This window comes from Excalfactoria chinensis, chromosome 1 (genome assembly GCF_039878825.1).
Source record: "Excalfactoria chinensis isolate bCotChi1 chromosome 1, bCotChi1.hap2, whole genome shotgun sequence".
Taxonomy (NCBI): Eukaryota; Metazoa; Chordata; class Aves; order Galliformes; family Phasianidae; genus Excalfactoria; species Excalfactoria chinensis.
In genome coordinates, this window is record NC_092825.1 from 13753089 (window position 1) to 13765571 (window position 12483).

Here is a 12483-nt window from a genome sequence, read left to right on the forward strand (position 1 = left end):
CCCAAGCCAAACCGCGGTGAAACGGCGCGATCGGGTCGCTGTGCTCCGCCGCCACTGAGCGCAAAGGAGAGCAGGAGCCCCGGGCTTGTTTCCCCCTCCACGCAACACGCCTGTTCCTCAGTGCGTAACTGCTCGACTTTTCCATTAGCTTCTGCCGCCCGGAGCTTTAGAAAACGACAGAGATCAACTTTAGGTTTTACCTTTATTCGAATGATAGTTATTCATTTAACCGCGATCTCTAGGCGGGGACGCCCGTTACTCCCGGCTCTGTCACAGAGCGGACCGCGGAGCCAGACGGAAAGGACCGACACCGGACGGAGACCGGCACCGAGGCCGTCCCCACGCCCCGTGCCGGGCCAGCCGCTCCCCGCCTGACGTTGTCTCAGCGCACCGCCACCCCGCGGCTCAGCCGGTGCGCAGGCGCGGCCCTCGGCGCAGGCGCGGAGCGCGGAGAGGCGGTGCCTGGCGCCCGCCGGGCCGCGCTGGCGGCTGTCCCCGCCCGCCCCCGCCTCCGGCTCCGCCCGGGCGCTGGGAGCGGCGGCAACTTCCCCTCAAGTCCGGCCGGCGGTGGCGACGGGCGCTATGCGGCCCGGCTGAACGCGGCCCGAGAGGGGGCGGGCAGGGCGAGCGCCAGCAGCCGCCGCGTCCGGAGCCGCCCCGCAGCCCCGGCAGCCGCCCTCCCCCGGGCTGGGGCGGGCCCCGCCGCGGCCGTCCCATGTCCCGCAAGGCCGGCGACAATGTGGAGTACACGCTGCGGAGCCTGAGCAACCTGATGGGCGAGAAGCGGCGGCGGCAGGCGGAGGGGGCCGCCGGCTCGGGCGCGGCGGCGGCGGCGGGCGAGCGCAGCCTGATCGCCGCCGAGTCGTGCTCCAGCCTGAACAGCGCGGCGTCGGGCGCGGAGCTGGAGCGGGCGGCGCGGCGGCAGTTCCAGCGGGACGAAACGCCCGGCTTCGTCTATGTGGTGTCGGTGTTCTCCGCCCTCGGGGGCTTCCTCTTCGGCTACGACACCGGCGTGGTCTCGGGAGCCCTGCTGCTCCTCAAGCGGGAGCTGAACCTGGACGCGCTGTGGCAGGAGTTGCTGGTCTCCGGCACGGTGGGCGCCGCCGCGCTGTCCGCCCTGGCCGGCGGCGTCCTCAACGGGCTGTGCGGCCGCCGGCCCTGCATCCTGCTGGCCAGCGGCCTCTTCACGGCCGGGGCCGGCGTGCTGGCGGCCGCCCGCGACAAGGAGACGCTGCTGGGGGGCCGCGTGGTGGTGGGACTGGGCATCGGTGAGTGCCGGCCGGGCCCCTCCGTTCCTGCGTCCTCCGGGTATCCCCGCGCCGGGAGCCGGGTCCGAGCCGCTCTGCCCGCGCCGCGTTTATATAATACGGCGGCGGAACCCGAATCGCGGCTCTTTGTGCCCCGAAACGTTTTTATTTTTCTGTTTGGGACGGGAAGGTGTTCGGGCTTCTCCTTCTTCCTTCTGGTCGCTGTGGGGCGGAGAGCCGCCCTCGTGCTGCAGGGCTGCTGCCCCAACCCCGTCCCGCACACGGACCTCAGAGATCTCTGCTCACGGCTCACCTCGTAAGCCTTCACCTGGTGCGGTTGGGGTGCTAGAAGTGAGCAGGTGATGCCTTTCTGAACTGTAAACTGCTCTTCTGATTGCCCACACGGTTCTGGTTCCGTTGGGCGCTAAAGGGGTGCTGTAAGGACAGAAGCAGGCTGTAATCATGAGGCGGGGATGTTTGCTCTGGAAAGCTTCGCGTTTTATTTATGGCATCCGGCAGAACAGGACGTGCTCTGGTGCTGCCTACCTGTCTGTGTCGCGTAGATTGCAAGCAGATACTCCTGGTAAAACTTTCTTGTCCCAGAGAAGGCAAAGTGATGGGGAATGTTTCTTCCTACCTTAAGGCTCTTTTCTGTGCCAAGTAAATCCTGAATGTCCCAGGACTTGGGCTGTGCTTCAGCTGTACCCTGTCAGACTCTGTTAGTTTGTAGCTTGAGTGGTATTTATCATCCATGAGAGCTTATTTGGAACGTAGTCTTGGAAAAAGAGAGAAGTAACTCTCTTGCTATGATCTCACAGCCCTTGCTATCTGAAAGCATAAGGACAAGTAAAGAATTAGAGTCATTTTCTCTGCAAAACTACGTTCTCTATCTTATCCACTGAATATGTATTTCAGTTTTTACGCGCGCTTGGTGGGCTGTAATTCACGGTCTTGTTAAGGAAAAAAGTGAGTCATAGTGAAGGCTGTTGGAAATAAAATCAGCTCCATCCCTGAAGGGAATCGGACTGGCTTCCCTGTGCAGCAGGCGCATCTCCTGCAGCTGGCAGCCTCCCTACCATGACTTGGGTACTGAGCTTTTATTTATTTCTATGCTAATGCCCCCGTGCCTTTTAAAATCAAACTTCAGACTGCAAAATGTCGATAAGCTTTGTTGCTCTTTTTGGGAGACAAAACAATTTTGATTATAAAAAGGCAGAATGGGTATTTTGATGGCGTTATGTAGCACATATATTTACTGGTACCTACACAAAACATGAAACGTGACCTCTTTCTGCATTTGTGGAGCTGCTCATGTGTGTTGTTGGACGTAACTGGCTGCAGTTGTCTCTTCTTGGGATGGGAGAGATAGAGAGGAAAGGGGAAGGCTGGTGTGACTTTGTGTACGTGTGCCCCAGGGAGATGCATAGGCTTCTTAGTGTTGTCTTATGGCGTTGCGAATGGTTAACGCTGGCATTATCTGAGAGATGTGAGATTTGGTGGCTAATGTACGGAGTACCAAAATGGAAACTGGGAGATGAGGGGCTGCTCTTTTGTGGAGCCGCAGATCTTGGTGTGGTCTGGGGAGAGACTTGTGTCCTCTTCCCACATCAGGGGGTGAGGTGATCGTTGTGCTGCAGCCTGGGAAGCTGAAGGAAGGACCACGAAGCACCCTGAGAATTTTGGAGCACGAAGACAGTAATGCTTAAAATAAAGAATGTAATGAAAGTAGCTCTGTTCTCCTTTTTTAGCAGAGATTGCTCTTCTTTATGCGTGACAGGGGTTCTGGCCAGAAACCAAGCACTGCCTTAGAACGCCATCACTGAAGCGCTGTGAGAGTCCGATCCTAATGAGGTTTATTTTACAAAAGAGAAAAATGGGGTTGAAAACTGTTGGCATCCAGCAGCCTGTCGTTAAGTGCCACATGGAGCCCTCCAGCAGAGGGAGCCTGGATGATGTCACGAAGGAATTAGAAATCGAAAGAACTTTCAACTTTTAAGCTTTTTTTCTCTCTTCTCCCAGAGCCCTTTGGCTGCCAGCAGTGAGTGCGACCTTCTAGCCTTGTTTTAAAGAGACCACTGAGTGCAGCATCACCTCAGTCACAGTGCTAGCTGCTGGAATGCACGGATAGAGTGGTGTACTCTTGGGAAATGCTTTCCTGTGTGCAAACCAGTAACAGCTTTTTAGCTGTGTGTGACTTGATACCATATTGAGATCTTTCTTGCAGTGATCTGTTGATTGCGCAGCATGAATTGTGTTCCATAGATGTGCATTTGCTTGTATTTAGTAAATGAGTGACTGCGTTACAGACAGTGCTGTAAAAACAGATGGTGGTTGCTTGTGTGGCTTCAGTCAGTGTGGATCTGTGCTAATTGTGTCCATGGGAGAAAATGGGTGTTTTTCTTGTGACTGTGATTTAGAAAGGGCCGTGGTTAAACTTTCAGGATGCAAACCGCAGGATGTATGCTGAAATGAGGAACATCTCTTTCATCTCTTATTGCCTGTCTTCTCCTTTTAGCAGCATTTTCCACATTGCTGCTCAGAGGTAGAACTCTCCTTTTTCTGTTCTATGGTTACAGATGGAGATGTTTCTGGAATGTAGACTTTCTCTCAAAGACAAACCGAAGTCCACTTGTGTTGCCAGTGTCGAGTAGTTGTTTACGATTGGGAAGTCATGTGTCCCCTCCCTTCTTCCCCCCCCCCCCTCCCCCATTGCAAATACAGAATGCACAGAGAGCAAGAAATGAAAACCCCGGTTAGCATGATGAGCAAACTAATGTGCTGAGGTCTTTCCAGGTCTGAATTCTTAAAGGCAAAGTTGAAAGGATACAGTGGGTGGATGTCCATCCCATGCTGAAGCTCTTCAGAAAACTTCAAGCAAAGCAGATGAAGGACAAAGCATCGTTCCCTCCTGCATTCCCTTTCCTGAGCAGCTCAGATGCCCATGACTCTTTAGGAATTTGGCTGAGCTTGCCATCAGAACTGTAACGTTTGGATGGATGCTCCTCAGTGTGGGTGACATTCACATGCTTAGAGAACCGAATCACACGTGCTCAGCTGCCATTTGTATGAGCCTAGCTAGGAAGAAATACATTGATAAGGGACATACTTCTGTGTCTGGTAATGTTAAGTTAATGTGAAGCCTTCAGCTGACACGTGTGAGTGGTGTTGTGGTGTTTCAGGTGGTGTGCTGCTCAGATCAGTGCTTCAAACAAAACTGAGGTGCTGTCTGTGGAAGAAGAGCTGCTGAAGCTACCCAGAGTTTGGTTGCTATCATGTACATCATTAGTTGCATGATTAGATTTCCCTGACTTGTTCAGCATGCGGAATAGATGGCGTGCAATTAATGATCAGCTCCTCATTGAGTAAGAGGGTTTTTTTGGTGTTTGTTTTTATTATTATTAGTTTTAATCAGTGGCTGTTTCTTAATGCTCACTATCCAGGCCCTTAGCAAAGCTGCTGCTTAAGGGGCACATGGTCTGCTCCAGCTCTGCAGTGCAGTGGGGCCAGCCTGGGCAGGTGCCTTGTCTTCTATCTGACCTCTGTCACTGCTGGCGCATGGCAGCGTGAGCATCCTGTTCAGTGCTTGCTTTCCATTCAGAATGCTTAGCTTTCTTTTCCACATGCTGTATTTGAATGTGGCATATGCAGTGTTCCTGGCAGCATCTTGTTATTGCGTATGTAGGTCACTTTCTGAGTAGAGGTAATAAGGCTGAATGCAGAAGTAGGCAGGAGTGAAAATGGCTGGCATATGGTGCAGGGCTCCCCCGTTGGGAATGGTTCCTGCGGCAAATAAAAATAACCAAATATAACCCAAGTGCCTGCATCATGTAGTACCAGCTCTGCCTTATCTTCACAGTGGTCAAAAAGGTCCACCTTATCACCCGGACTACCACATACACTGTGAAAGTACTGCAAAATAACCGCTGTGATTGAGATGAGGGTGTGCTTTTTTTCCCCTATTATTATTATTATTATTTTTTCAGGTGGGTGTGTATTTTCTCTTGGAAAATGACAGATCAATCTCCTTTTCTTCCCTTCTATCCTGCTGTAGGAAGCCTGCAGCCTCCAGTCTGTTTTCATGAGTGAGCACCAACTACAGTTTTAAGGGTGCTTATACCGTAGTATATTTTGGAGGGGAAAGTCACCCTCATCCCCTAAATACATTGTGTTGCTTTGGCAGATGCCTCTAATTTTCAATTCACAATTCATTCATAGCCTGTTTTCAACCCAGGTTTCAGTGGTTTGTAAGTATAAGCTTGCCTAGGGGATGGAAGGGAACGGGCAGACAAACAGCCACGTTGCTGGAATGGGCTCCATGTGGCCACTGACCAGAGCTGTTCTGCAGAGCATCTACAGCTGCCAGAATTACTGTGTGCTCTGGAGTTGGCTCTGTGCCTCATAAATGCTTGATCTGTTGGCTCTTGAGCAGGAGCATCTGCTTCGTTCCTGGAAAGAAACTTCAGTTCCTGGCTGTATCAGTGATCTTGCAGGATACCGGGGCTATGTTAAGGTGAAAAATTGTTTTCTCAAGTCCTCTGATTTTGAAGGCATTGGAGACTTTGTGGTTTCCTACATGCAGTTTGCTGTTGTGTCAGTGAGCAGTGCTCCATTATTGCTTTATCTGATGCAGTGCTGTTGATGCTGCAGTACCCAGAGATCAACATATTGCTGCCTTTGGCAGATATCTGGGGAGTTGTTCAGAGTAACGTGTTATGCACTTCTCAGTTATAGCTAAGAGAATTTTTGGGCTTCTGATTCTTCTAGAAGTTGTTTAAAGTCATGAGGGTGTTTCTTCTGTGGGTTTTTTTAATTGATTTTCTGTTTTCCCTTTCCTGGGGGCCTTTGTGGTGTTGTGTTTGTCTAAGCTAAGAGAAAGTTCTGTACTTCATAAGCCTTGAAACCGAAACATGGGAATCCTTTGAAGTATCCTTCCCTGCAGTTGGTTATGCTGCCGTGGTTTTAAGGCAGATTTCTTGTTGTACTTTAAGTATTTATCATTCATGTTGAAACAGTACAGTGCATCCAGTTCCTATGTTACATAAATTGGATCTTTTACGATTCTCTTCCTCTTTACAAAAAAGGCAGCTTGGAGGAAGCTTACAGCATTAAACACAAATGTTTCCCTCCCTGCTGTGAGTATCCGTGTGGATCCTACAGATGGGCTTATTTTCAAAACTCCACTTTTGCTACAGGAACAAGAGTTCAGTGGCGCCCGCCACCAAGTGTGTTGATGTTAAAACAGGAAGTCATTCAACTACAGCTCTTGGCTTTCAGTAACTTGCTGAAGTTGATAACAGCCCCATCAGGAGTGGTCTGACAGAGGACATGTGGGGACGGTTCCAGCAGTGGACTTGAAATGCTGGCTGCTGTCTTCAGCAAGCTGTCAGGACATGCACTTTGTTGCTATGCTGAGCATATTACTGTGTGCTTTATCAGGTGCTTCCTGAGAGGCAGTGAGGAAAAAATACTGAAAGTAGATGCTGAAAAAGACTTCTTTTTTCTTTAAATCATCTTTTTTTCTTATCTGATTCCTCAGTAGTTGGATGCTCTTTAGTGGTGGGTTTTTAGTATAGTAAGTTAGATTTCTAGGTATGTTAATTTCTCATAAAATGTAGCATTTTGGAAATCTTAGGGATTATCCCATCAAATCATGGTAAGCTTTTGTGCCTCAGAATCCTATGGAGATGCTGAAAATCAGTTATTTGTGCCTAAGATGGCTGAACTCAACCCAGACCACTGTGACTGTGTTGCACGCTGTTACCATGGAATTGTGATGGGCCTCATGAATGGTTTTGTGGAGCACAGCTTGGGGTGAGGGTTTCAGTCATTTCACAGCCTTCTGGAGGTCTTCGGATGTAACTGGAGTATAAACTATTTTAGAATATGATTTGTTTATGGTATTTGTAGAAGAAATGAAGCTTTAAAAAAAAATTCCTTTTCATTCTATTTCTGACCTTCCTGTGTTGTGCTGGAGCCTTTAGATATGTGGGTTTTTTTTTCCAGGGATTTAGTCTGAGTGTTTTGAGAAGGAGGTTTTCCTTGGTGGTTTCTCATTTTGAACGTTTGCATAGCCGGTACCTGAAGCTGAGTTTCCTACCTCAGAGTCTTGGACCTTCTTCCTTTGCCAGTGTGCTTATCGATATTGCTTACTTGTGCTCAAGGGATCACTAAGAAATGCTCGGCCCATCCACTGAGGGGGGGTTTTGCAGCTGCCTGTGTTCAGGAGCTGTCAGCCAGCTCTCCTGGCTGAACTCCTCACCCACTGCTCTGATTTCTCAGTGCAATTTGTCTGCCATCTTCAGGGAGAATCTTTCTGCAGTGGTTTTTCCCTCTGGGGCTGATTTGAGAGGCTTTCTGGCCCTTGTTAGAGCTGATGTTTTCCAGAAGCGCCAGGCCCCAGCCTTGGAGCTTGCTGTCACTAGCAAACATTTCATACAGCAAGTGTGTTCTGCCTGCTCTGAGCAGCAAGGTGGAGCCTGGCAGCCCTCTGGTTCCTGATGTTTGTAGCATGGGGAAGGACTGACAGGGCCCCTGCAAGGCTGAGCAGCCCCAAAAGGGTGGTGGGGCTTTCCTAGAGGCAGCTTCAGGCCTCACACTTGGTACTGTCTGGTCTCTTTTTGGTGCTGTGTGTTTGAGAAGCCCTGAATTTCCACAGGTCTTGTGACAACCAGAAACCCGGAAAGGCTCTCTAGTGTAAGCAGCTAGCTGGGCACATGCAGCTGTGTACGTTACCATCTGAATGTCCGTCCCCGATGATAAACACGAAGGCAATGCCAGAAATGGTGGCAGACCTGCTGTGTACACAGAAATGTATATCCAAAAGTAGAGTAACCTGGCAGTGGCCCATATTGTTCTAGTCTAGACAAAAATAATGTTAGAAATGTAAATCATTAGTTGAATCCCTAAGGCAAGAGTTTCCTGGCCCTTTCCCAGGAGCGGGAATTTCCACAGACTTAACTTTTTCTATCCTGGACAGAAACAAGAAGTTAGAGCCCTTCTGTTTCCAAGATCTCATCTTGTTATGTCAGGAGCCTCATGTGTGTGGTTTTCCCCACTGTTTCTCCTGTGAGAAGACTTGCTTAATTTGTGAGTAGAGGGAACTCACCTTGAACTACTTGTTCTTTTGATTTGATCAGTTAATTATTGATGGCTATTGGTTGGATCTGTGATGGATCCTGGGCAGAGAGAGTAACATCTAGGCAAGGTGGTGTGGCAGCAGATGAGCTGGGCTGCTGTAAGCATGAAGGAAGTGCTGGCTGAGACCAGAGCTACGTGTGCTTCAGCAAGTACTTGTGTATAAGTGACTTCTGTTTGTTTACAGGTCCTTGAATACTGGACTGTTGAGGTCAGTAGTAGTTATGGCAGCACAGGAATGGGAAATTCTGCCTGAGGGGAAAAGGTAAGACCAGTTTTATTCACTTCTGAGCTCACCAGCTAAGACTGTGCCTCATGGACCCTGCTGCTGCATTAATCACAGGTACTGCTGACCTCACCAGTCCAGTTCATAGTGGATCAGCTTGGGATGGATGGAAAACCAGACATGTCTGAACAACAAATTCAATAGCTCAAACAAGGGTGGGAAAGACAAAATTTTGTATGCAGGTATTCAAGATGTTTTAGTCCAGAAATTCAGTTACTCTAATAATATTTCAAGCCATATTCTGGGGTCTGGTTCTGTGCTGTGTATTGTTGTAGGTAGGAGGAAAAATCAGACACAAAAAGTAGTTTATTTCTATTGTAATGATCGGCTAGAATGTTCCTGGGAGTAATTACTGGTGTGCGTGTAGCAGAAATCAGGGCACAGGAGCCTTTGCATTATTTTTATTACACAAATGATGCACACTTCTCTTTAGTTCCTCTCTTCTTGTAAGTGGGAATGTGCTTTACTAGATTATTTCAAAGCTCGTCTGGAAAGGTGCTATTTATCTTAAAGTCTGACTCTAGGGGAAGATTGCTTACACCTGCGTGCTCTTTGCGGTGACCTCTGTGCATCCTAATGTCCTGCAGGTTCAGGGCTTCTCACCTTTCCTGCCCTAAGCCTGCAGCTTTATTTGGGAAGATAAACAAAATGTTAGAATATTCAACAGCCTGGGTACTTCTGCAAAAAATAAATAAATAAAGTTAGTTGTAAGGTGTAATTTTTAGGTGAAGCTCTGCTGTTGTTTTGCTTGTGTCTGCTGGTGGTGACTCCTGAATTAAGAACAGATTTGGCTTGTGCTTTGGCTTTGATTCTGCCTGTGCCTGCTTGTTTCTGAATCTTCATTCCCTGGAGTCAGAACCTGTCCGTTGTATCTCTCCAGGGCCTCTCCCCGACTCAAAGTTAATTGCTTTCCCTGTCTCCCAAGTACTATCTGGGTGATTAATCATTATCCACTTAGATGTGGAGGGCTCCCTTACACAGAGGGAAATGGTGTTCTGAGCTTACATACGCAGCGGTGCAGAAAAGATTTTTCCCGGTAGCTCAAGACCAGGAGAGCTTTCTCTTCTGTAACAAAAATTGATCTTTAGGAAGATCTGAGCCACCTATTTAGAACATTTATGTTCAGTCTATTCAGAAGTCAATTTTGAGTATTTCACCCCATAATGGTGAAACTTCTTAAGGACTTTATTGTATAAATGCTACTTTTCTTCCCCTTCTCAGGTTACATGAAGTGAAGCTGTACGTTCTTGGTGTGGTGAGGACTTCCAGCGGACCACTTTACAGTCGAACTGTTCCGCATTTTGATTTGTGTCTGCTTAGCAGCAATGGTTTCTTTGTTGCCTAGTTTTGCCTGTGAGGGGGCTTCTTTTGAGCTGGGTTGTGGGGAAGCTACGTCTACTACACTGGCCCCAAGAAGGGACAACTGGAAGCTGAGTGCTTAAGTAACAGTAACTGTACTTCAGTAACCTGTCTGCTACTCCTGGGTTTCCTGGCCAGTGATGATGAGAAGGAATCTGTGATCCAGGTGTCTTGGACAGTTGTGCTGCGAAGCAAGAATCCAAATGTCTGAAGAAGTCCGTGTATGGAGGTATCAAGTAATGCAATGCAATTACATGACTAGATGTTGTAATTAGAAGTTAAGTTCTGTGCTGGGGACAAAAGTGTAATGGAAGGAGGTGATGCCGAAGGATACTGTAAACAGATTGTACAGATTTTCAGGATGATTGTTCTGGGAATGAATTCCACAACTGTGCTCTAGAGGACAGGAGAAGATGTGAAAAGCTGCTCTGGGACATGGAACAGTCCTCTCTGCTTCTTTAAGTTTTTCTCAAGTGTTAGCGTATGTTTCTTGGCTCAATTCTTTCTTCTTTTTATCAAGTAGAGATGTATGTTTCTCAGCTTAAATCGCGGGGGCTTGTGTGGTCTAACACTTTCAGAGAGTAATCAGTTTTTGCCTGTGCAATGGCAGTAGATCTTCAGGAGGCCTAATTCAGTGTTCCTTCACCAGCTTTCAGCCAGTGTGATGCCTCTTACATTATACCAACGGTGATTTATTTACCTCATCATCTTGATAAACTACTAATTAGTACAGTACTTCAGACACGTGCATCTGTTTATCAGGTAGCCATAGATTCATAGGGAAAGTAGATATATATGGTAGATATGGATGTTGTGCTGAAAATACAACTTTGGGAAGACCTGTTAGAGAAGTTTATAAGACTTCTAAGCTGTTATTTGAAAAGAAAGCCCATAATGCTAATTTGGAAATGTTTACTTTGGTCTTCTATGACATTTTGCTTGCAGAATTGCTGTTTCTTTCTGAATCTAAGTGATTCAGTTAGTTGTAGCGAAACAGAAAAAAGCCTGTGTGCATACTTCTCAGTCTTGTGTAAATATGTTCCCAATGTAGCTGAGTCATTCAGAAGCAATATATGTGTCTCCTTGGTTTAGATTTCTATTTACCATACGTTACCAGCACTCAAATACATGTGTCTCTAAAGCAGTAATGGACTCGGAAGTGTTTGATCCATCATATCAGCTTTTCGGAGTTGTTCTGGTTTGGATTTCTATTTGTCATGCATTATCAGTCACAAGAATACGTACATCCCTGAAGCAACAGTAAACTGAGATGTGTTTGTTCTGCTGCATTTCATTTTCACAAATGCTCTGTGTGTTCTGTACTCTGGAAACTTGTCCTGTTTAGGGATTGTAGCCATTCGTTTTGTAAGTCGTGGAAAATGTTGCCAGTGCAAACACCAACTTGAGTTGCCTACCCTGGGAGTTGGAGCTTGCACAGTGAGTTTGTGCTGTAGTAGCAATAAATCCTGGAAAAACATTATTTCATACTGATACAAAGGAAAGAGACCAATGCCCTTGAATTCATTTTCCCACAGTGTGAAATAGCGTGAAGCCGTTGTGCCGTGTCATGCAGTTCTGTAGTCTCAAGGTTGAATTACAATGAGCCTTGTATTAAAATAGCTTAAATACGTGCAGACAGTTACTTCACTTTGCCATTCAGAAGGCAGGTTGACGTAAAGCGCAGCAATAAGAAAATGCCTGTTACACTGTTGGGAGCCCTGACGTGCACACTGTGAAACCTCCAATGCCAGATGTGTTGGGTTTTGCTAATGGAACGTGAGACTGGTTTGTAACTTCTCGATTCATCGCTTCCTAGTGACTTGACTTTCAGGTGGCTGTGGCACTTCGTACCTCCATTCATCGTTCTGCAAGGTGTACCCAGTGTTTGCATCTTAGAAGAGTATTCTGGGACTCATGAGTAACACGTTAATTAAAAATAAAGTGCATCAGTTGTAATCTGTTCAACGTGCCTGTTTCTGTGCATGGATGCCATAGTCTGATTTTTTTGTTTGTTTGTTTTTCAGTTCCTCAGGCTTCCTCTACAGCCTGTGTTCTCTCTCTGCTCCATCCCACGTGCTCGGCAGGCAGTGCCCTGGTGGCAGCAGGCAGAGCCCTGTGCTCACTGCCGCCTGGTGCTGGTGCCCTGCTGAAATGCCAGGAATTATTTGTTGCCATTACAATGAATGGTTGTTACATAATTCCCAGATGGGTTTGTAACAGTAAGTAATTCTACCTGACTGAAAACACCAGCAATGTGTTGATAGATACATACATACAAGTTATCATGTACTTGTCGTCATCCAGAAAAATAAGGTGGCTAAAATAAACCTACTTATAGAGCTGGGTTGACAAGATGAATCTCAGCAGAATAATGTAGACTTAACTTTCAGAACTGACACCTGTACCAGTGACTGCTGTTATTCTTCAAGTACTCCCATGAGCCTTTTCTATTACTTA

The 12483-nt window shown here is 47.4% G+C and overlaps 1 protein-coding gene across 1 annotated transcript in view; it reads left to right on the forward strand.

The window, feature by feature from the left end:
• Positions 1-534: 534 nt before the first annotated feature.
• Positions 535-12483, forward strand: part of SLC2A13 (solute carrier family 2 member 13) — a 130659-nt gene continuing 118710 nt past the window's right edge. Inside the window, exon 1 of the mRNA XM_072329313.1 lies at positions 535-1268. Coding sequence (XP_072185414.1) covers positions 716-1268 — 553 coding nt within the window. The 5' untranslated portion in view covers positions 535-715. The remainder of the gene's footprint in view (positions 1269-12483) is intronic.